At 44.3% G+C, this 26,226-nt stretch overlaps 1 protein-coding gene across 1 annotated transcript in view; it reads right to left on the reverse strand.

Annotated features, from left to right (window-relative positions):
- The window catches only part of MIPEP (mitochondrial intermediate peptidase), a 190,390-nt gene that overhangs the window by 155,180 nt on the left and 8,984 nt on the right, over positions 1 to 26,226 (reverse strand). The window contains exons 3-7 of the mRNA XM_056132761.1: positions 26,093 to 26,181; positions 22,912 to 22,998; positions 17,524 to 17,587; positions 2,623 to 2,805; positions 1,876 to 2,032 (exon numbers count right to left, since the gene is read on the reverse strand). Coding sequence (XP_055988736.1) covers positions 1,876 to 2,032; positions 2,623 to 2,805; positions 17,524 to 17,587; positions 22,912 to 22,998; positions 26,093 to 26,181 — 580 coding nt within the window. The remainder of the gene's footprint in view (positions 1 to 1,875; positions 2,033 to 2,622; positions 2,806 to 17,523; positions 17,588 to 22,911; positions 22,999 to 26,092; positions 26,182 to 26,226) is intronic.

Below are 26,226 nucleotides of genomic sequence, written 5' to 3' on the forward strand. Positions count from 1 at the left end.
CCTGAGCATCTCCACAAGCAGCCCTGAGACCCCTAAGCATCCCGAGGAAATTGGATGTCCCGGTACCACAGGGCCGTCGGTGAAGCATCCCGTCCTTGAGCTATCGGTTTGGCTGGCTGATTGAGAGATGAAAGAGGGGGAGTTATGGAAATGCTGGGAAGGCCGAAGACCAGACAGGTTAAGGCTCTGTCCTCCTCCCACACAGAGCCAGTATAGGATCCCTCTGCACCCCCAGACACTGTCAGAATAGAAGCGAGGATGCCCAGCCCAGTCTCTCCAGTCACGCAGTTTAAGCAATTCCTCCCCAGATTCTGCCAAACAGCTTGGCCATCATGACCACTCAGCTTCTGACCAGTATCTAAAGCAAATCCCACCTTTAACCATGTAGCGGAGCAGGCTCTACTTAACTTACTATCATCTCACATCTCTGTACTTTATCACACGTAAATAACGAAAAGGAACAGTAAGGCTATATCCTCCCGATGTCGAGCAGCTGACATCGCCCTCACCTGATGCAGCACTCTGCTCTCTGAAAGAGCATGTGGCTGTGTTTCCATCAAACCGAGCCCACACTAAACCTTACACTCCACAGACTATCCGCAAGTGAATCAAACCACCAGTATCACCAGTGGAGTTCAAATAAAAATAATTTACATTGGCATGAATGAGAATGTGGAGTATGACTTATTCTCAAGATGCACATGAAGTAAAAGCTCTTTTGTTAGATAAAAATAAATTTCAAATTATCAACTCTATTAAAAAAAAAATTTCCTGGGGCTGGAGAGAAACTACATGGGGTAAAGTGCTCACTTTGTATGCAACTAACCCTCAGTCAGATTCCTGTTACCATAGGTGGTATCCTGAGCACCGCCAGGTATGCAAAAATAAACATAAACCCTTCCTATCTAAAGATGCAGAAAAATCTTAAGAAAAGAGTCCAAATAGATATTGAAAAATATAACACAAGGGACCAAAGAGATAATTCAAAGGTTTAAGCCAGTGTTTTGCATGTGAGAGGCCTGGGTTCAATGACTTATACCACATAATCCCCAGATTATCCCCAGAAATGACCTAGAGTACAGGAGTGCCATTCCCCTCAACCCCACAAAACAATTAAGGAGGCTAATTTATGGAGTCTCCTGCCTCTGCTCCTGACTGTCCTCACCTCCTCACCGGGGCCCCTTGAAGGAGGGTGGGTTGCGTTTCCCTCCCCACCCCGAGCAGAGTCCCGGCAGCTGAAGACCTCCGGTTCCAGCCACAGCTATGCTTAAGACCACTCTCCACGTGTTCGGATGAGCCTCACACATGAAGGAACCAGCAGAGGAACCCAGGTGTGCGAGACCCGGGGTTTAGATCTCCAAGCTTACTCGGATTGGAACTGGGGTCTCCTCCACCCAGATCCTCCATCTTCCAGTATGTAGGTGTTACACCCACCAACTGCTCCCGGCGCCGTATAATCCCATCAACGGCCAAGATCCAGAGACTATAAAACCCTGCTCCCGGAAGTGCATGGCCGTATTCACAGCCACGCGACATCTTATTATTTAGTTCTTACTCTGGAGAACCTGGCAGGCTACCAAAAGTATCCTGCCCACACGGCAGAGTCTGGCAAACTCCCCGTGGTGTATTCAATATGCCAAAAACCAGTAACAATGATGGGTCTCATTCTCCTGACCCTGAAAGAGCCTGGAATATGGCACTTTTTAAAATCTCAGGGCTGGGATAAAGGAGACATTACTAGGGCCTGCTCGAGGCAACTGATGAACAACAGGATGACAGTGACAGTCACAGTGAATTTATAGCTATTTAAAATCAAAAGTTTACTTTTACCAAATTTCTATAGTGTTCTTAAAAATTGGATAAAAACATGCTTACCTGGATTTTTAGCTATGGTTCCTTGGAGAGCTCTGTGGGAGTATGAGGAATACCCTACTAATTTTGCCAGAAGATCTCTATTACTGAGCAGCTCTTCCAAACATTTAAGTTGACCAGCATTGGGATAAAGGAAAATTTTATAAGCAGCTTCTCGTACCTATGTTTAAAAAGTATATAATCACATATATATTGCATAAATATAAATACCATGTTACAAAATGCTATGCAATAATAATATAGTCTTGCTCTGATAAACTGCAGGCAATCACTACTTTAAAATGTTAAAATTTAAAAATTTTTTTAGATAATAAAATACAAAATAATGGTTTATATAAGATAAAGAAAACATTTAGATTCATAAAATAGAATAGGTACAAAAAGCTACCCAACTAGATATTTCTGTTGTAGAGTACAGTAGGACAAAATTTTATCCAATGCATATGTCTATCATAAAAATACCACTAAAAATTCTTTAGCCAGACAAAGTCAATATTTATAGGCATTAAACAACTAAAGTCTAAAAAGTCAATCCACTTGTGAACATTTATCATATTTTTAAGTGAATTCTTTATACATAAACTACTTTTGTTATTAAAGACATTTATAGACTTATAAGTCCCATATGAAATGTTTAGGACTCAGTACACTTTCAAAGGTACAAATAAATCTACCATCACTGAGTCTGAGGCTCAAACAGCACTGGCACACAGATCAGCTGTGCGCAGAGAGAAAACAGAAATCACGTACCAAGTCATCGGGGGCTTCTGCATGCAGGCCATCGATTACGACATGCTCTCCAGCAAGCATAAAGTGCCGGCGGAGGTGCTCAGGCAAGAGCTGCTTCTCAATCTTATTGGGAAAGTTAGCTCCCATAAGAAATGTACTGCTCAGATCCAAGATTTTGACATTCAGGTCCACTGCTCTTTTACGCTGTGAGTGGGAGGGAGTAAATATTACTCACAAACATTTAAAATAGAGCATAACATGACACTTGCCATAACCATGCCGCCAGACACTTGTGCCAGGCTGTTTCACTTGGGGTGCCCTGGAGGGGGGGCGGGTGAGACCCCCCTCCCTACCCCAAGGGACCCAGCCCCAGCAGCTGACAACCTCCAGCCTCCGCCATGCTCAAGGCCACTCTCCACACACTTGGGCCAAGCCTCAATCCTGAGTGAATCTCCAGAAAAAAAAAAAAAAAAGGTATGCAGGACCTTGTGACTAAGAACTCTGGGTTCAACGGGACCAGGAATGTAGATCCTCCATCCCTATGCCCCTGTCTCTGGCAACTCGGCAGCCATACCCATAAGCCACGTCTGACTGGCTGGCACCAGAGGATCTCATCACCAGCGACATCCAGATTGCATGACCTTCTCTCCCGGAAGAGAGCATAACATGAGGCTCACCATAGCCATACCACCGGACCCCGTGCCAGGCTCTCACTCAGGGCACCCCGGAGGGGGCTTGTGAGACCCCTCCCTGCCCCAAGTTACCCCACTCCGGCAGCCAACAACTTCCAGAACCCAGCCGCTGCCAAGTTCATAGCCTCTCCCCACACACTTGGGCAGAGCATCACCCAGTAGTGAACCTATTCCTGGACTGCACAGCTGCATTCGCGGCCACTGGATACTTCAAACAACACACCCTTCCCGTACTCCAAGATTACAGCACCACAGTTGATAGGGTTCAAAGTAGGAGGCAACCAATCTTAGAGGGAATATACTTTTTTTTTTATAGATGCATATATAAAAAGCACACAAGGCTCAACCTTTAACAACATGTTAGTGATCTCTTATAGAAAGGCTTAATGGTCCCCTGGGTAAAATACAACAAACTTCACACTCTTTCCTCTGAGGATACTTTTTTGTAGCATTTTCAGCAGTTTTTTTATAACTAACAATACAAAATATATTATTTCAGTTCTGCTTTGGGGCAGGGATTGGGGAGCAGGACAGAAACACGCAAAATATTATGGTGGAAAGGTGGAAAGGTGTAATGGTGGTGGGACTGGTGTTTGAATGTTAAATGTAAATTTTTTAAAACATTTAAAATAATATTTTACAGCAAAGTTTGCAATCTATGTAGATGAAAAATCAATAAATATTTTAATATAATACAATTTTATACAAAATTAATATTGAACATACCATCATATGCCATACACAGGATTAATTCTATTTGGACACCAAGAAAAAAACTATTTTTTAGTTTTTTAATACAGTATGCTTTAAGGTTTTCATAATTACTAGAGCTCTATTATTTGACTAGGATGCACAATTAATATTGGAAGTTGACATGATAAAGTATAGACTTCCCGGCGCCTTAAGGCCTCTTGTTAAGTGAGTCATTGAAGAGCGCACTAATTTAAAATGATGCTTAAAACACTATTCACGACAGCCTGGATCTGGAAATAACCCAAGTGCCTGAGAACAGATGAGTGGATAAAGAAACTATGGTACATCTACACAATGGAACACCATGCAATCGCTAAGAAAAATGAAGTCATTAAATTATACATGGATGGACATGGAGAGCATCATGCTGATGAGTCGGAGGAAGACGGACAGACACAGAATGACCAAACTCATTTGCAGAATATGAAAAAGCACAATATGAGACTTGATCACTTGACTTCCCGTTAATCATCAATTTGCTTGAGTGGGCGCCAGTAACGTCTCCATTCATCCCTGTCGCGTTGTTAGTGTAGCCCAATGGTGTCTGTTCGTTCTAGGAACATGAAGAGCCTCAAACTGATTGTTCTGGGTCTTGACGAAGAAGTCTAACCATCTTGTAGGTGGGCGACCACGCAGACTTTTAACATCCTGTGGAATCCAGTCAGTAATGGCTCTAGTCCAGCAGTCATCTCCATATCTCATTACGTGTCCAGCTCATCTGACTTTCAACGCCTTGGCAAACGAGACAGCATCCCTGATTCTTGACCATCAACAGAGGTCGGGAACTCCGGATTCCTTTTCTCATTTGAGTGCAACGTGATACTCCAAGCATAGCTCTTTCGATTCCTCTTTGGGAAGCCCAAATAGTGTTCTCATCCTGTGTTCGTAGGTCCCAGGTCTCTGAGGCATATGTTAATGCAGTATGAGACTAATACCCAATAATAGTAGAAATGAGGTTCAGGAAATCAGAAGCTTGCCACAAGGGATGGGAGGAGGGGCAGTTAGGATAGAGAAGGGACCACTATGACAATGATCACTCTGGATAAAAACTGGGTGTTGAAAGGAGATAAAGTGATATGCATGATATATTTTCAGTATCTGTAATGCAAACCACAATGCCTAAAAGTAAAGAGAGAGAGTGAGAAAGAAGAAAAGTGTCCGCCGTAAAGGCAGACTGGTGGGGGGATAGCAGGCAGGAAACTAGGGACATTAAGTGGTGAGAAATGTGCGCTAGTGAAAGGATGTACTGGAACATCATTTGGCTAAAAGCCAATCACAACTTTGTCACTGTGTATCTCATGTAGATACAATTTAAAAGGGGAGGAAGGGAATGATGCATGATGCTTTAAAACATTTTAGGGTTTTTTCTTTTTCTATTTTTGGTCATACCCAGTATTGCTCAGAGATCACTCCTGAAGGGCTTGGGGGAATATATGGGGTGCTAGGAATCAAACCTGGGTCAGCTACAAGCAAGGCAAGCACCATACCTGTTCCAGTAGTACTGGAGTAATGGAAAACTTTTGGCCCCAAAAGTATTTCCAAATGAGGTCTTTGAAGGACAGATCAGAAAGTGCAGTAAGATTCAAAAGACTGGGTTGAAAGGAGGTGGGGAGTGAAAGCAATCCACTTCTTCCATCAGTGGCAACATCCAAAGACAAAGAGCGCCCCAGCAAATATAACAAGATGGAGACGGGGCAGTGCCAGAGGAATACCTGGGAGCTGAGGGGACCTGGCGGTGACAGAGGGACACCTGGGAGCTGGGCAGTGACAGAAGGTTATATATGAATATCCAACTTTTCAATTTAAAATGATCAAGGCTTTTGAGGGAAAAAAAAGTTTTCCATTACTCCAATGTCTTTATAGTCCATATTTCTATTTTGTTTCTGGCCATTTATCACCACCTAATGGTAACTGGCAGGATAACAATTAAAAAGTAAAACACTGAAAGGACAAAACAGTCCCAAAAATCTTTTCCTAATGCCTTCACTTTTAAGTATAAAAATTTTTCAAAAAACTTACTACCTGTTAATAACCTAAAAAAAAATTAAAGCTTATATTAGTTCCAGACTTTACCAATCTGTTCAGGGCATCATTTCACCATCTGTACACAATTAAATATGTGATTCTTTGAATCCTAAGAGTTCTAAGAGATTTTATTAAATAGATAAAGGTAAAGGTAAAGGCCCTCCCGTTGATCGTCGATTTGCTCGAGCGGGCCCAGTAACGTCTCCATTGGAGACCTTGTTGTTACTGTGTCTGGCATATCGAATAGATACTTTTCAAAAAACATCTTCATTAATTTGGTAAAGGTAAAGGTAAAGGCCCTCCCGTTGATCGTCAATTTGCTCGAGCGGGCCCAGTAACGTCTCCTTTGGAGACTTTGTTGTTACTGTGTTTGGCATATCGAATACTCTCGGTAGCTTGCCGGGCTCAGCTTTCAAAATATATTCATGTGAGAACTTTAAAATCAACTAATAAAGGGTCCAGAGCGATAGTACAGATGGTAGGGTGCCTGCCCTGCACACATACAGCCTTGTTTGATCCCCAGCATCCCATTCAATTCCAGGAGCACCACCAGAAATGATCCTTAGTGCAGAGCCAGAAGTAATCCCTGAGCAATGCTGAGTGTGGCCCCAAAACAAAAATAATTTATTTAATTAAGAAATAACTTGGAAATTTGAGAAAATAAATAGAGGCCTTTAAAATGGGTAGATTACGGTGGCGAGTTTAAGATTTCTTTGATAGAAAGTGCAATACAGAAGACTGGGGCAATAGTACAGCAGGTAAGGCGTTTGTCTTGCACACGGCCAACCGGGGTTCAATCCCCAGTATCCCATATGATCTCTGAAACACTTACAGTAGTGATTCCTGAGCGCAGAGTCAGGAGTAATCCCTGAGCATCACCAGGTGTGACCTCGACCCCCTTCCAAAAATAAAAATAAAACAAAGTGCAATATGGGGGAGGGTAGTGAGAGTAAGGCAGGCAGGGCACTAGGGGTTCGTGTGTCTGACCTGGGTTCAACCCCCTGCACCAAAGATGGTCCCCTGAGCCCGCCACAGTGATTCCTGAATATAGAGCCAGGAATAAACCCCTGAGCACTGCCAGGAGCAGCCAGAAAATCAAAATAAAAATGAAAGCGCAACAGGCCTTCCTTATGGCTCTCCAAGTAGCACACCTCTGAGATACAGAAGTCAGTTACAAGAGAGGCCCTTAGCAGTTTTCTTCGCTTGCAGCTTCAAAGTTTGTGGAAGGACAGCTAATTCCCCATACAAACACTTGCTAACGAAAAGCAGCAAGATCAGTGCTGGTGAGCCAGACCCTGAAAGAGATCCCTGTTCAGCAAATTTCAAAACTATCTTTTCCGATGAACACACAAGATAGTAATGCTAGTCTTCTAAGATGAGTATTTCTCAACCAAGTGCCTTAGGGCCCCCAGCAGGCCCCAGGATATAAAATCATGGCACAAGAAGGACCAAGCGATACGGCAGGGACCATGGTGGGACAAAGGCTGAGAAGCCCTGACCCAAGTCTGCTCACAGCCTCCCAGAGGGTGCACGGTGACTGTTGGCTGATACCATCCTGATTCCTAGGATGCCCCTGTGGGCCCCAGACCAGGCCCAAAGGGGAGACTCTGGACACGTGAACTGGGACGCTGAGATGGAGGAGTGGGCACAGGGAAAACACATGTACCCGATGCCAGCACCAAGTGTCCTGGAGAGCAGCAGCAGGTGCCAGTGCAGTTAGTTACAGCACAAGTAGTAGGGGAATAAGAGGCAGTGGCCAGGGTCTCACGCCAGGCGGACACCCCTGCATCTCTGCTCCAGTGCGACAGAAGCTGCTGGTGTCCCTGCCCTTATCCAGGCTCTCGGCTACCCTTTGAGCCATGAATGCAGGTGTGCACATCCAGCGCTCAAACCTGGGGGCTGGGGGTTGGGGGGAGGGAAGTGGAAAACTGGGTACTATGGAGGTCCCCTACAGCTCTCAGCTGCTAGCTACAGCACTGCAGGCAACCTAGCCCCATCCACCCTCAGACTCAACTAAGTCAAGGTCTGCTGTACATTCTCTCTAAATAGGGGAAGTAGTTTCCCCACCCTGGAACTGACACTATGAGACATGCCCACCCGTATCTGTGGCCTTCAGCAAGCCCACAGCCTACCCTCAATCCAGATGCACCATCCCTGCATTGCCGGATGTGGCCCAAAAATTTTTAAAAAAAAGTTATACAATTAGAAATCAACCACAGAAAAATAAATAAAAATCACTGAAAGTCTCAATGCGTGGAGACTAAACAATAAGCTTCTCAGTAACCACCAGGAAGAAGCCTAAAGGGAAAATGAAAAATGCCCAGAGACAAATGGAAGTGAAAGCACAAGTAATCTGAACATGTGGGATACGAAGCAGTTTTAAAAGGGAAGTTAGGAGGGTCCCTTTCTCGCCACACCTGCGCCAGCACCGGTTGCTTTTGTTCTTGTGGACGTGGGCCAGTCTCTGTGGTGTGAGATGGTATCTCATTGTGGTTTTGATCTGCATCTCCCTGATGATTAATGATGTGGAGCATTTTCTCATGTGCCTTTTAGCCATTTGGATTTCTTCTTTGAGAAAACTTCTGTTCATTTCCTTGCCCCATTTTTTGATGAGGTTGGCTGCTTTCTTCTTGTGGAGTTCAACCAGTACCTTGTATATCCTTGATATCAACCCTTTGTCGGATGTGTATTCGGCGAATATCCTTTCCCATTCTGTAGACTGTCTTTTATTTTGGTCACTGTTTCTTTGGAGGTGCCCTCCTTCACTGCTGGTGGGAATCTGACTAGTTCAGCCCTTTTGGAAAACAGTATGGACGATTCTCAAAAAATTAGAAATTGAGCTCCCATTTGACCCAGCAATACCACTCCTGGGAATATATCCCAGAGAGGCAAAAATGTATAGTCGAAGTGATATCTGCACCTGTTTGTTCATTGCAGCACTCTTTACAATAGCCAGAACCTGGAAGAAACCTGAGTTCCCAAGAACAGATGACTGGTTAAAGAAACTTTGGTACATTTACACAATGGAGTACTATGCAGCTGTTAGAAAAGACAAGTCATGAAATTTACATACAAGTGGTACTATATGGAAAGTATCATGTTAAGCGAAATGAGTCAGAAAGAGAAGGATAGGCAGAAAGATTGCAGTCATCTGGGGAACATAAAGTAACAAAATAGGAGACTAACACCCAAGAATGGCCGAGATTAGTACCAGGAATTTTGCTCCATGGCTTGGAGGCCAGCCACACATGCTAGGGGAAAAGGGAGTTCAGATAGAGAAGGGAGCACCAAATAAAAGGTGTTGGGAGGATAGAGCCAGAAGAAAGCCCCGAACATCCAAGTGTGGTTCAAGTCCCCAAAATTAATTAATCAACAAAATTTTTAAGAGATGCTAAATGTAGAATTTCCCTGTGATCCAGCTTTTCTACTTGGGGGAGGTATTAATCAAAGAGTAAGAAAACATCAACACAAAATATCATATCCACCAATGTTCGCGCAGCACTGTTTTAAGTGCATGACAACTGGTGGATGAATAGAGAAGATCCACAACTAAACAATGGGTTAGTACTCATTTGCACAAAATGAAAGGGGCTCCAACAGATTATGAAAAGTGAAATAAAGCATAGGGAAAAAGACCGGTTTTGGAAGATTTCATCCATGTTTTCAACATACAGATATAGAATTGATGCACAGATAAACAACAAAAAGATAAAGCAGTGGATGTTGATAATAAAATTAAGACATGGGGGAAGGAGAGAGAAAGGAGGTTGGGGGCTGAAAAAAACAATAAAGGAGTGCAAATAAGATTACAAACAAAAAAAAAATGAAACACTGGTACGAAATTTGGAAAACATGCTCAGTCCTGGAGAGGCCTAAAACTTAAGCAAGTGACACAATGATAATAAACTCAAATCAAAGCAACTGAAATAAACAAAAAGTGAGTTCAAATAAAAACAAAATTCTACTAGGAGGAATAAACCAAAGCTTCATGGACGCTGGTTTATGGAGGTGAAGGTGAAGATGAAGATGAAGGCCTCGCAAAGATTTAGGACAAACAAATCTGGGAGCTGCCAAAGCAAGAAGTTATAGGACAACCCCCCCCCCCCCCACACACACACACACACAAACCCACACAAAAATATAAATTTTAAAAATATAAAAAACTGGGGCCGGAGCGATAGCACAGCGGGTAGGGCGTTTTCCTTGCACGCGACTGACCTGGGTTCGGTCCCTGGCATTCCATATGGTCCCCCAAGCACCACCAGAAGTAATTCCCAGGAGTAATTCCTGAGTGCAGAGCCAGGAGTGACCCCTGAGCATTGCTGGGTGTGACCCAAAAAGTAAAAAAAAAAAAATGTAAAAAACTAAAAACGGGTCCAGGTGAATGAGCTGGGGGGACACCGCAGTGTGAATTCTCTCACATGGGAACTCCACTCAGACCTCCGAAAGCCAAGAAGTCACAGGAAGGCTGTGGGCAGAGTGACAGTCCAGCCATGATTTGAAGAAAAGACTCTGAGCCAGCAGAAGGCCTGCTGAGTTTGCCGAAGGGAAGAGCCTCCTCTGCCTGATACCAGAGAGGCCTCCATTACTTCCTCTGTAAACCAGGAAGGATAAACTGCCAGTCTCAAGCTATTCAGAAGCTCTGCTGAGAAGCCTGCGCAGTAACCAACCGCAGGGAGGCGGGTGTGACTCAGGCAGGACCTGCCCTACAGGCCTATGGCCACAAACAGCGATGGCCCTGCATGTCCAGAGCAATCCCACTGGTGCTGTGGTCTACACCCCAAGCACAACCCAGAACACAATCTTCGCTGGGGGCACGAGGCAGCCAAGCAGGGGTGACCCCAAATCACTGACACAACAATGACAACAGCAAAAACAAAGAGAAGCGAAGGAGGAAATAAATAACAGCAAATGCTGGACTGTGCTGGTTGTGAATGAGAGGACCAGAAAGGCTTCTGGCACGGTCCAGTTTTAGAGTGATAAGGATCATGGTGAGCTGTTTTGGAGACGCAGACAAATGCAGGAAAAGCCCTACAAAACAATCCCACAGCTTGGTAACTAAGACGAGGACTGGAAATGGGAAAAAAACAAATAAGTGACCTGACTCAAACATTTCACTGTGGGAAATGGGCTGGGGAGGGAAGCCAGGAAGGTGGTCAAAGGGCCGGAGGACATGTTCTGCCATGTGGGAGTTCCAGGCATGATCCCTGTAGCTTATAGTCAGGGACGGTGGTCCTGGGTGATGGTCAGCTGATGGTCATGGATCAGACAATGGCCTGATCCACTGTCCTCCAATCACTGCCAAGAATGGTCCCCAAGAGCATTTGGGTGGGACTTTAAAAATAAAAAGCGAGATCAGGCCGCCTCACGATCAGTGGCATCACCGACAGAGAGAAGGAAGAATAGGCTTAGAGAGGGAAGTGTGGACCTGTCATAGAAACAGTGAATGTTCAGGCCTGCTGCACCTAAACCTTACAGGCATGCACAGGGGATTCCATCAGCATCATGAGCTGCCTGGAAAGCCGAGCACTTGAGTCCCCCACAGCAGCAGTGACAGTCCCCAAACTCAGCATCAACCCCAACACTGTCATAACAGATACTGTTCCCAAGACCCTGGCCGCTGCCTTCCATGATGCTCTGAGAAACAAACTCTTGCCACTAACAAGTAGGCTGCTGATGTGGAAACAGTTTAAGCCATCGGGGCTACATTTACTGGAAGATTTATCTTTTTGAAAGAGGAAAAGCAAGGAGCAGGGGTGCGGCTCCATCACAAAGCACATGTCTTGCAGGTATGAGGCCCTGGGTTCAGTACCTGACACAGGAAAGCGCAAGAGCAGCACTGCAGGTGAGGAGGGAGAGAACACGCCTGGCAGCTCCTTCACTGTGGCGGGCACCTTCCCTCAACCTGCCCCAGTACACAAATGAGGTCCAAGGTTCTTCAAGCTTGGTGTCTGAGGAAGGAGAGAGGCCTACGTGAGAAACCCTAAACACCAAGGGAGAAACTGAAGCAAGTCACTCTGTCCTGATCTCCCCCTGTAAAACCAAGGGTCTAGACAATATCTAAGACCCCTTCCAGTTTAGAAATTCTATTTCCAAAACAAAACCATACAGGAGAAACACATACTCACATGACAGATAGGCACACACAGACGCGACAGACAGCCACATGTACACACAACAGACAGGCACGTGCACATACACGACAAGCAGGCACAAGCACACGACAGACAGGTACACGCACACACATGACAGACAGGCACACGCACACACATACACACGACAGACAGGCACACGCACACATAACAAACAGGAACAGACACGCAACGAACAGGCACACGCACACGTGACAGGCACACCCACACACGACAGACAGGCACACACACGACAGACAGGCACATAAACACATACACATGACAGACAGGTACACGCACACAAGACAGGCACACGCACACACGATGACAGGCACACACGATAGACAGGCACACGCACAAACGACAAACAGGCACGTGCACACACAAAAGACAGGCACACATACACATGACAGACAGGCACACGTACAAACACAACAGACAGGCACATGTGTACATGACAGATAGGCACATGCACACATGACAGGCACATGCACACATGACAGACACACACACGACAGACAGGCACACGCACAAACAACAAACAGGCACATGCACACACAGCAGACAGGCACACGCACACACACGACAGACAGGCACATGAACACACAACAGACAGGCACATACACATACATACACACAACAGACAGGCACACAGGCACACACACACGACGGACAGGCACAAACAAACATGACAAACAAGCACACACACACACACATACTACAGACCCCAATGAACAGAAATGCAAAGTCTCGGAATCTTTAGAAACCAAACTCATCAAAATATTGAAAGAATCATGCATTATGACAAAGGAGGATATACTGCAAGGATGCAAAAATGGGTCAATATGTGAAAATTAGTAACACACTAGTAAGGAAAGATAAAAATCATATGACTGTATCAGTGGATACAGAGAAAGTTGTAAATAGACTCAAAAGCTATTTATGGTTTTTTGAGAAAAAGTCCTCAAAAAAAATAAAATAAGGGCCAGAGGGTTTAGATACTTGCCTTGCACACAGCTGGCCAGGGTTCAATTATCAGCACCAAGTATGGTCCGCTGAGCATACCAAGAGTGATCCCTGGGCAGAGAGTGAGGAGTAAGCCCTGAGCATCACTAAGTATAGCCAAAAAAAAAAAAAAATCCAGATTGGAAGCAAATGACACGAAAACACAAATTCCAACGGACTTTATTAAAAAGCTACTAAAAATAATAAACCACCAATATGAGAAAATGCTACAAAAATCTGTTCTGTTGTGCTAGAAAAGGGATAAACAAAAGGAAGTTTAAAAATACCACTGACATTCCTTAATAACACCAATGCACCTGAATTACAGAGCTAAATATCCAAGCCACAGAGCCAACAAATTAAAATCAGGAGAACCAAACTTGAACAACTAAACTTAGAAGGGTGCTGTCAAGGTGGCAGGTTGGGTCTGGGCCGGCAGGAGGGAACCTGGGAGCACTGATAAGAGGCACTGTGGTGGGATTGGTTATGGAATACTGCATGTCTAAACCCAACTCTGAATAACTTTGCAAATTATAGGGCTTTAATAGAAAAAAACAAATTCTTTAAAAATTACACACACACGCATACAGTGACAATCACATCAAAAGAAATCTAGGAACAAACTAAATAAAGGAGGTCAAAAAAATGTATCTTAGACACACACACAGAGGAATCTTGGACCTGAGCAACTTGCAGCAGAGATGATCCTAGACTTCGCAAAAGGCCTTCTCCACTGGGCTGCTCCAGAGGGGGGCAGGTATAGTCCCTCCGCCAGCCCTCTAAGAGCTCCAGTGGTCGCCATTTTCTAGAAGCCAGCAAGAAGCACCAGGTATGAGTTCATGGTGATGGCAAATCCCAAGTCTGAAGGGACTGGGGAGGAGTGGGCCCTCCTTCCTCCCTCCCTGATGGGACGCCAAGATGATGTCACATCTGCCCACCGTCTACTTAAGCTCCCCGATGACCACAGTCCAGAGACACACAAACAAATCTTGGACCCCAGCAACTTGTTGCAGCGATTTCTTCAGACCCTATTTATTTAAATCTTAGAATTCCTTGAGCACTCAGCAGCTCTCGAGGCCGCGCAACATTATGTTATATCCATTACAAACAGTATAAAACACATTGTCTAGCACTGCATTTTCTGCAGGTATGAGGGGTGATAGGACTGGTCTTGAAATAGCAAATGTAACTAAAGTAGAGAAAGAATATTTTGCAAATTGTCTGCCACAGAGGCAGTGGGAAGTGTGGAATGGCGGGGGGTAGGGGGAGAATCTGGGGATCTGGGCGGTGGAAAGCATGCACTGGTGAAGGGATGGGTGTTTGATGACCATATGATCAAAGTTCAAGCATGAGATTTTTGTTACTGCCTGCTCGAGGCAATCGAAAAGCAACAGGATGATCGTGATCGTGATCGTGATCGTGATCTTAAATGTGGAAAACTATAACTTGCTTTTAGAAGAAATAAAGACAGAAGCAGGAGAAATAGTATAGCAGGTACAGCGCTTGCATGCAGCCAACAGGAATTCGGTTCCTGGTACTCCACAGGGTCCCCAGCCCTGCCAACAGTGATCTCTGAGCACAGAGCCAGGAGTATTCCCGAGCACCATCAGGTATGCTTTCCCCACCCCATTTTTAAAAAAAGTAAACTAAAATACATTCTGTGCTTATGAATACAAAGAACTAAAATTGCTAAAATTATTATCCTACCCAAAAAATGATCGATCAATACAATCACACTCAAAATCTCAATGTCATTCCTCAATGAAATAGATCAAATGTTACTTAAATCTATATGAAACAATGAAAGATCCCAGTCAAAATAATCCTGAGACAAAAGAATAATAGTGAAGGCATCACATTATTCAACTATACCACAAATCTATGGTAATAAAAACAGTATGACATTGGAATAAAAACAACACAGATCAAGAAAGCTAAATTTAAATCCCAGAAATAAATCCTTGTGTATAAAGACAGTTAATTTACAACAAAGGAGCCCAGAGCATAAAGACTAGAAAGAAAAGTTTCTGCAATAAATGGAAACCTGGGGCCGGAGCTACAGGACAGCAGGGAGGGCGTTTGCCTTGCATACGGCGAACCCAGGTTCGATCCCCAACACCCCACATGGAACCCCAAGCATGCCTGGAGCTCAGAACCAGAGTAACCCCTGAGCATTGGCAGGTGTGTCCCAAAAGAAGCCAAAAATCAAAGAACTGAAAAATAAATGGAAACCTGACTAGCCACATGCAAAAGAATGAAGCTAGATACTCTCACATATCATGCATGAAAGTTAACTCAAAATGGATTTAAAACTTGATTTCAGACCTGAAATCATAAAATTTGAAAAATATTGAAAAATAGACAAAACATCCCATGCGGCATGCTGGCTTCAGATGTGTCTTCAGGGATCTGGCTCCAAAGGCTGGGGCTGGAGAGATAGTACAGCAGGTAGGGCACTTGCCTTGCATGTGGCCAACCAGGGTTTGATCCCTGGCATCCTTGCTGAAAACCACCAAGAATAATCTTTGAGCACAGAGCCAGGAGTAACCCCTGAGCTGGGTGTGGCCCAAAAACAAAAAGCAAAACAAAGGCATTGGGACTACATCAAACTGAAAGTTTAAAAGTTCATACACAGCTCACTTTATGAGGAATAGCTATGAAAGTTATTCACCCAACCCACTAGGAAACAAAGCACCTCATGGAAAGTGCAAGAGGGTCGGGTAGACAGCTGAGAGGGTGGAGCACGTGTCAGATGCAGGCAAGGCTCCAGGTTTGACCCCTGGTGGCACACCCCAACCTCCAACACCCCAGCACTGCAGCACTAGGCCAGAGCACCACTGGTTGAGACCTGTTAAGAGAATGGGAAGAATATGTGAGGCCCCGGGTTCAATCCTTCCTACCACAACACAAAAGGAGAACAGGGAGCGGAGAAGAGAAGAACAAACGCTATCCCAAAGAAGACATGCAGATGGCAATCAAGCATAAGAAAAAATGCTGTCAAGGAAATGAACATTGAAACAACAATAAGATACCACCTCACACATGCCAGAAACAACAGTGCTGAGAGGCATGTGGAGAGAAAGGACTCCTCAGACCGTGTCAGAAGAAATGTAAACTAGCCCCATTTCTATGGAAAACACTGCAGATTTCCAAAAATGTTAAAAGTAGAATTACCAGGCTGGAGAGATAGTACGGCAGAGAAGGCACTTCCTGTACACAGTCAATCCAGGTACGATCCCCAGCACCATGTATGGTCTCCCAAGGAATGATTTTGGATGCAGAGCCAAGAGTAAGCCCCGAGCACTGCCAGATATGGCACAAAAACAAACAGAACTGCCATATGATCAAGCTATGGAGGTCCCTACAACACTAGTGAATAAAAAGGATGTGGTATCTAAACACAAAAAAATACAATTTGAAAGGATGAATCTCGTCCTTAGCAACAACATGGATGGAAGTGAAGGACCATGCTGAATGAGACAAATGCCACATGATCTCACATGTCTGTGGGATATAAAGTGACAAAGGAACAGAACAACGTCCAGTGGAAGCAAACTCTTTGGCTATACCCCTAGGGCATACACAGTCTTGTAACCAATGTCACCTCAATTTCAAAGATAGAACTGTGTGGGTCTGTCAACAACATCCTTTTCCTGGGCCAGAGGATAGTACAGTGGGTAGGTGACTTACCTTGCTCACATCCAATCCCCGGCGTCCCATATGGTCCCCTAAGCCCTCCAGGAGTGACCCGTGAGTGCAGAACCAGAAGTGATCCCTGATCATGGCTGAGTGTGGCCAAAAAAAAAAAAATCATATTCCTGGTCTGAGAGGCAGATCAAAGGGCGGGGTGTAAGCCTGGCATGTGGGAGTCCTCGGTGAGATTCCTGACACCACAAAGTCCCCCAGCACCACTAAGAATAATCTCTGAGTACTGAGCCAGTAGTAATAATCCCTGTGTACCACCGGGCATGGCCCATAAAATCCAAAACAAAAACATCAAATGATATGCAAAGGTCTTAATGATACTCGCTGGACTTGCATTTCCCGATCTAAATCTTCCACAGAATCAACTTTCCTTCCAATCCCTCAGCCTAATTCCACACCCCAAGTGTCTCTAGTAATATCTTCTTTTGAATTATCATGGGTGACAGCTCAATTTCCAAAGAGTACATACGACTTTCAAATACAACTTAAAGAAAAGTAACACTTCATATATACAAATTCAAGCAAAATTAAAAAGACTAATGAAACACTAGTAAAGCCAAGTCAACATTAGTGGAAACTAAAGAACTCAAAACCAGAGAGATGGGACTTACCTTGTCTTTGTCTAGGTGGATTCCACTGATTTCAAAATCAAACAGAAAAAGTTCAGCCACCCGCCTACAAATAAAAAGAGCCCAGGTTCTATAACTGGGAATAAGAATTGCAAAAACAACAACAAAAAAGTTTTTCTATAAAATACAGACTTTTCAACCTACTGTCAAAAAACAAAATATTTCAAAACTCTCTGCCTCTCCCCCTCCCCCCCCCTTCATCCCCTCCCCGTGTTTGTCTGGCGCACACATACACATACACATACTCTGTCTCAGCCAGGAGCTTCACATTTAAGGAGTTTGTTTTTATCATCTTCTTTTACTTTGAGCAGTTTGTGCTTCAGGGTTGCTCCCTGCAGCACTGGGGAACAGCGCAAGGTCAGCGGCATGCAATGCAGGCTATCTCTCGTTCCCAAACTGCTCTTCCCAACTACTCTACAGATCACTTGGTAAAGTACTTGTTAACTGTGTAACAGCTAAATATCATCATAAAAACTACACCACAAACTTTAAACTGAACTAATTACTGAAATGAAGTCAAGTTTACCTGTTGCTTTTTTCTAAAAGACATAGGCATCTTTTCAACTGTTTTTCAAAAATATTTCCTGCATACCATAAGCAATGCACCATACATATACATATATGCTTGCTGTTAACTGCAATTAGGAAAGTCTATACATACATATATATACACATAAGCATATGAATATATCTATTAGCAATAAAGAATACATTATATAAATATACATTTTGATCTTCGGTATGTATATTTAACAAAACTATACTCTCAATTGCTTGCAGGCAAAAACTTAGGCCCTACACTGCATAGACATATCAGTATAAATACTCAGTAAATTAATGAATACAAGATGTAGGAAATAAGAAAATTTCTAACAGGGTTCAAATAAAGTATATGGAGAGTTCAAAGATAGACCATCAATAATACCTTTGGAGAGCCCAGCACATTTAAATGATTGCCTTCAATTTCTGCCAGTAGCCATTACCATTAAGAAGCAGGCTAGAAGCATAGACAGTATGGCCCCAAAACAATTTTTTTAAATGCTCTGGATTTGGTTCAACCCAACATCTTCTTGTGCTAAATTTGCAAGAGGAATCCACACTATTTCAAGAGAAAGCACTCTTGAGTGCTCTAAGAGATCACTTCCTAATAAACAAAACATGCATCTCTAAACTAAACAAGCACCTCAACTTTGTTTCCTTGATGGAACAAATTTTATCAAATAAATACTGAAACAGAGTGCCCCTAAGATAACATCTACAGGGGTTGTACCCTGTAACATTTTAATCCAAAGGAACATCTTTCTCTTTTTCATTACTTAACAGTTACTTTCCCATTAGGTACCCCAAGAATGAAAATATTATAAGTTTTGCTGGGTTCTGTTCTTCCCATGGTACTTGGGACCAAATGCAGGGCCACAAGAACATACTCCACCACCAAGCCTCAGAATCAGAATACAGAATTCATAAAATAAACTAAATGACAAAAACCATGTGCTTAAGGGCATCCAGACATTATCATACTATGCCAGAAAGACTGGGATGGGATCCATGGTTCTTCAGAGATACCAGACAGAAAGAAATGTATGGCCCCTTAGCCACTGCAGGCAATATTCTAATAGCAAGTATCGGAAATGCCTGTCAAGTATCAGGGGATCAAAGAAGCATCTCAGTGTTGAATGCTCAATTCCTGAACCTAAGTTTCGTGACACATATCACTGCTTGTCACTTACTTACATAGAAAATCTACTCTATAAATCGGACCTAAATATCTGGTGTGGAGACAGAAAAATATTAGCTTTGGTGTGTTTTGTTTATTTGTTTCTCCAGAGATGGGATCAAACCTAGGACCTCACACACGCAAGGCTCTACCGCTGAGCTCCATTCCTGGCCCTAGGAAAAGCATTAGGGAAAAACAGGTCACCCAACCAAACTAACCAATTCTCTCCTTCCAACACCCACAGCTGATCTGGACTACAGACAGCCTGCCCCAACACACTGGGCCTCTGGCTCCACAGCCTGTGCCACGATCCAATGGGGGCCACAGTCCTCGCCTCAACTCCAGTCAGTTCTTGAAATATCCTTGACACCAGGGTGAGTTCTCCCACCAATCTTTCTTCCACCATCCACCCAATTAGGGGTCTCTTTTTAATTTAATTTTAATTTTTTTCCTAAGGGCTCCAGTAGCATTTGTAGAGCATTCCACTTCATGAACTTTTTCTCTTTTTTTTTTTCGTCTTTTGGGTGAAGACTTTTCCTTTTTCAAGTTGAGGCCACAGGAAGCTTCAGTTTTGGGCTATCAAGACGTTAAAAGGATGCATGAATACACAAGCACAGAAGGGACAAAAGACTGCATCAACCAAGGCTGCAGCCAGCATATAAATCTACATAGATATACATATATATGAGTATGAAACACCTATGATTATTAGCTTTTCACAAAAGCGTATATACATATATATCACAGTGTGGAACACCTATGATTATGACCTTTTCATAAAAGCATAGATATACATATATCACAGAGTGTGGAACACCTATGATTATTAGCTTTTCATAAATGTTCAAAAGGAGCTTACCCTTTGTAAAATGTTCTAACCTGTGAAAGCCACTATAATGATTACTCCATCCAAATCTCAGCAATAAAAACATGAAACAGTTCATACTTGGACAATTTTTCAAAGGACTCCTACATAAGATTAACTTGTTTCTTCCAACAAGTAGCTTCTACTTAGGATATTAAATTCCTTGATGCTGAGCCGGAAGCCGAATTTCGTAATTGATGAGAAACATTTTCTTTCTTTTCAATCCTAGAGTATGCTTCAAACCAGCTTTTATTTTGTAATTTAATTTTCTTTAACCTTTCTTTGAGATGCTGTGGTTCACAGTACTATTAATGATAGGGCTTGTGTGTACAACGGTCTGGACCCACACCCCCAATGTGAGTGCCCGCTTCCATCCCCAGCGTATCTGGGTTCCCTCTCCGCTACCACATTTGCGTTCTGTAAGCTCAGTTCCGTGACCAGTTCTCAGGTCCTGGCCTTTAGCCATTAGCTGTTTCCTCACTAAGCACTTCTTTATAGCGTTCATACAAGAGAGATCATTCTGTCTGTGTCCATTCCTCTCCTAACTAACTGTACTCAGCATGATAAGCTCTAACTTAATCTACATTATGGAAAACTGCAGGATTTCATTTTTATGACCATGTAGTATTCCACTGTATGTATATGCCAGTCTTTTCACCTCTTTTTGGGTTATCTCCAGATCTTGGTTATTATAAGCAGTGCAGCAATGAACATGGGAGGGCAAATGTCTTTCCAAAATAGTGTTTTGAGATCCTTGGGGTAGATGCCAAAAAATGAAACTGCTAGATCATGTGGAAGCTCAATTCTTAAGCTTTTTGAGTCTATATTGTTTCCCATAGAAGTCGAATCAATTGACATCCCCACCAGCAGTGGGTAAGGGTCTGGAACCAATTCTAAACGTGACAACTCTTTTGAGATTGGCAGATGAGGGCAGAGCAATAGTACAGCAGGTAGGCCATTTGCCTCGAACCTCTCATGGTCCCCAGACCACCAGCAGAAGTGATCTCTGAGTGCAATGACCCCTGAGCATCATCAGGCATGTCCGCCACCCCCTCCCCAAAAAAGGGAGGTTCTGTAAGTTTTTTTCAACATGGGGACCAGATGGGGTGCTGGGGATTGAACCCAGGTCAGCTCCATGCAAGGAAACCATCTAACCCACCGTACTCTCTCTCTCCAGTTCCACATACAGTACCCACCGGAAGCCTTGGTCACTGCTGGGTATAGCCCAAAAGCCGGAACAAAGAAAACTACTATTAAAATGCTTGTATTTCTTTCCAACCTGTTTCTTTGTCATGTATTTTTTAGGCTATGAAGAACATGTTTAATTACATAAGACACAAGTAGAGAAATTAGCACAGTGTCCACCCAGTACAGGGTTTCTGTCCACTGAACTAACACTACCTAAACACAAGTTTCTCCCTCCTGATGTGAAATGACACTATCACAATATCTTGTTTTATATGTGTGTGTGTGTGTGTGTGTGTGTGTGTCTGTCTGAAAAGTCTCTATGCTTCCATCAACCTGATTATGTTTTCCATCGTGTTATGTTTATGCAATGTTACATTTTCAACATTTTCCTACCTACTGCAGTATATTTAACTCTCTAACTTCAAAATTATTTTTTAAATTACCAACCAATCGGGGGCTGGAGCAATAGCACAGCGGGCAGGGCCTTTGCCTTGCATGCGGCCAACCCAGGTTCGATTCCCAGCATTTCATGTGGTTCCCTGAGCACCACCAGGGGTGATTCCTGACTCAGAGCCAAGAGTAACGCCTGTGCATCGCCGGGTGTGACCCCCCCAAAAAAAAAAAATCCTCCTTCAACATAGCTTAGACATAGCTTGCAAGACAGTAGTGAACACTACTGGTTTTTTCTTCCTAATCTAAGAGCACAGTCTGTTTCTCCATTTAATCTTTAACATTTCCTAGATGTGTGTGCGTGTGTGCATGTATGCATGTTTGTGTGAGATTCTGCAAGATTCCTGAGTCCAGTCCAAGGTGTATTACAGCTTTTGTCACTCACTTTTGTGATTGGGATTTTTCTCTTCCATTATGTTCTGAGAGGGTGTTACATTCTTTGTTCACAAGAAGATTCCTAATGATTTTAGAAAACCCCAAATAAAGATTTCTTTGTGGCTACACTTCTTGAAGAAGCTAACATAATAAAACTTCCCAAGGGAAGAAAATATATAAATATGTTAGATTACCAGATCAGGAAATATTTTTAAATAACGCAAAAGCTAATCCTTCAAGAAGGGCATCTAAGAACAAAATGATGCTGTAGTCAATTTAAATTACACTTTTGTTTGGTTTGGGGGCCATCGTGGACTGTGCTCAGGTCTTACTCCTGGCCCTGCACTCACCCTCCTGGTGGGCTCGGGAGACTACATGTGGTTCCAGGAATCAGCATTTATGAGCAGTTGTTCATTAATGAACCATTTTCTACAGACACAACCAGATGGTTGTGTGCAGGTGCAGGTTCAAAGGTTGCAGAGTGCAGAGGAGGCCGAATCCTTGCTCTCAAGGAGCATCCAGCCCACTAAGGATGCTGTGAGCATTAAGAACGAAGTGAGCAGGGATGTGAACACAGGAGGGAAAAGTAGAGTAAGAAGACAGAACAAGATTCAGCACAAAGACCATGGAGAAAGCAAGGTTCCTATGGAGCACTGAAGATAGAGAGGAAATCATGGCCACAGAAGCCAGAGAGCCTACAGACCAAGCCCGCTGAGCACAGAGACACTGGTCTCAGGTCACCAGTGACCGGCAGGGAACAGGAAGGAATAAATACCTGGTTTCAGGATCAAGGGAATCCACAAGATCTTTATCAGCGAGTAATTTTTGCAAACTTTGGTACAATTCTACATTTGTGTTCAACCTAGAAAAATCACAAATAAAAAATATTCAGTCATTTTCCAATAACTTTTTTTTAACTTTATCCACCAAAAAAAAAAAAAGGTGTTAAATTCCAGCATGCACATACCCAGAGATTAAAAATTTGAGATCTTGTTAGGTTTTGCTTTACTTCATTTACACAAGGAACAGGATGGCTATTCTTAGCACAGGAAAAGGCAATGCTTCAGAAGTGCTGAGGTATGAACAGTTCTGAAGGCACAGGAGACATTCTGTTTACATAATTTATTTATTGGGGGTGAGGGGGTTGGAAGCCACACAGGGTGGTGCTCGAGGGTGACTCCTGGGTGGGGAGGGCTCAAGAAACCCCCTATGGTGCCAGGGAATGGAAACATGGCTGCCGAAGTGCAAACAAGGCCAGCACTGTCCCCTAGGCATTGGCATTGGTCCCACTGGGACACTGTTTTGTTTTGTTTTGTTTTTTAATATCTTTTTTTTTAATTTTTATTAGTGAAACACCATGAGGTACAGTTGTAGACTTACAAATTTTTGTGCTTGGGTTTCAGTTATACAATGATCGAGTACCCATCCCTCCACCAGTGCCCATTCTCTACCACCACTAATCCCAGTATCCCTCCCACCCCCCATTCCCCTCATCCCACCCTGCCTCTGTGGCAGGGCATTCCCTTTTGTTCTCTCTCTCATTTGGGGTGCTGTGGTTTGCAAAAGAGGCACTGAGTGGCAATCATGTTCAGTCTAGTCTACTTTCAGCATGCATCTCCTATCCTGGGAGGATCCTCCCAACACCCTTTATCTGGTGCTCCCACAGGGACACTTTGAACTATGACTGAGGTAAGAGGAGCAGACAGACATGAGGAGCCAGGAGAAACAGGCTCACAGGTGACAAGACGCCACAGGGAAACATTCCCAGCAATAAGAAGCCAACAATGATTTGCTTTGTCTGTGATGAGAAGTGAAGCCTGAGGATGGAGGGGGCTGAGCAAACACCAGGATGCGAGAGTCCTGGCCTGAACACTAGGAACAGGCCCCCACAGCTGTGTGGAGCGTCCAGGCAGGCACCAGGGCCACACATCTGGGAACACCCCTGCCCATGTCACTGTCAGCCTGGCTGCACAGGGAGACTCCTCAGTTCCTAACACCTCCAGCTGTCCAACCTTCTTCTAGTTCACCAGCCCTTTTCACAGAGAAACCCAACATGGGCCAGACACAATTCAAAGTCACTGCAAGCTGGTTTGGAATTCATTTCTGATCACTGTGTGTTCTGAAACCTTCAACTGCTGCCAGATTTTATATGACTCCCACATTTAGCAACATGAACCCATCTGGGGTCATAAGGCACCGTTGAGGGCTGAGACACTGCGTGCATTCCCATTCCCATGAGGCCATGTCAGTCAAGTCATGGCACCACACCCAGTCATGCCACCACCTTCCATCCTGAGTATCAAAACCTCCAGAGCAAGTGGGTCCTCTGAATCCACCCAGACCTGACCAACACTTGGAGAAGGAGATCCTACTTCTTAGCCAACCCTACTGGGCCTCGGAGACAGCTCACAGGCCAAACCCTGCACGTTTCTAGGAGTTGACTATCACGACAGTGCTCCTGGGCCAGTTCAGCACCAAGGCAATGGAGCTGGTCACCACCAACCACAGATGGACAAAGGGACCAGGAAAACAGAGGACATCAGAGTGATGACCACCCCTGTTTGGCTCACCCACCAGCTCCTCACATCACAGGGAGTCTGGCAGTGGAGAGGCAGCTCACGGCCCATGTAGCAGAAGCCACAGCCTGTTTCCCACCAGTGCTCTCTGCTTAAGACCTTGCAACAAAGTGAACACGTTGGCCTAAGTGCAGCTCTTACTCTAAACAAACACACCAAATTCTAGGCTTTTGTCTATCACTGAAAAAATAAAGTAGGTTGACACATACCCTAAACTCATCCTATTTTTCAAAACTCAACAGAAGCTGCTAGTGAAGCTATGGTTTAGTCAAACCAAAGGAAAAAAAAGAGTCCAAGTGTCACAGAGAATCAACTCTCCAGTGAAGGCTTGGGCAGACCCAGACTTTCCGGCAAGGTGCCATGAGGATGCACAGACTGATTCTCTCCCTACTAAGAAGCCAAGGCACGCACAAAAATCCCCTGACCTGGTATCATTTCCCTAGAGTCCGGTCACAAAATAAACTCCAAACTCCACCGAACTCAACACAGGACTCCCAAGTCCACACAGACCAGAGGGTACTGCTCTCAGGGGCGTGCAGGTGCTCACTCCCCTAAGTCTGTCACAGGCGGTGTTTCCTACCAAGTCCCCTGCCAGCCCTGAGTCCTCCAGGAGTCTCACTAGATGGAAGCAGCCACCACTCTCCCCCACCTAGAAATAAGTCTTCTGATGGAGCCCGGCCTGTCATCAGGTCCTGGGGTTCTCCCACGCACTCTGACCTTTACGAATACTGCCCAGCCACACAAGTCACCTCAGAGGGCTCTCAGTTAGCTTAACAAGCACTTCAGAATGCTAAGCGGCTTAACTATTTAAATTTGCACCAAAAAAAAAAAAGGCACTTCAAAATGACTCACTTTATCACCGCCTCAGCCCTCCCAGTCCCCACTGACCCCCACTCCCAACTTCCCAGGAATTACAAGGCCACTCCCTGTATGCAGAGAACATTGCTTTTCGCCTGTGTCCACAGAGAACATGACAGCGGTCCATCACAGAATCAAGCAGTTCCAACTTGCCGCTGAGATATCTAAAACCAGCACAACTGCGTAACTGAGACACCAGGCATGTCTAGTAAAGCCGGCACCTTTACAGGAGCTCTGTGTGTCATCCTACCTGCCTCCCAACAGCCCTTAGAAGGAATCACTTTGTGACTCGTGCGTAAGGCACCTCTGAAGCCCAAAGACCCCCGCTAGGGCTGAGAAGATGGGGCTAGAAGTCAGGGCCAGGATTCTCCCACCTGTTCCCATCCTAGGGAGCTACAGAGATATGGTGGCAGCTGCCACACTGCACCCTGCCGGGTGGAGACAAGCATCCTAAAGCCTATTTCCAAAATCCACGAAACCCTATGTCACCCAGCAGGGTAAGGAAGGAAGGAGAGAACCTACTTTTCGACCATGGTGCCAATACTTCGACAGGCCTCTTCCGCTGCATCTCTGAATGCCGGCTCCGGATGAGCAATCTTCACAAAGTCAGCCTAACAAAGAGAGAAGCACACGACTAAAAGGACCCTGCATGAAAG

Source organism: Sorex fumeus, unplaced genomic scaffold (assembly GCF_029834395.1).
Source record: "Sorex fumeus unplaced genomic scaffold, SorFum_2.1 ptg000095l, whole genome shotgun sequence".
NCBI lineage: Eukaryota > Metazoa > Chordata > Mammalia > Eulipotyphla > Soricidae > Sorex > Sorex fumeus.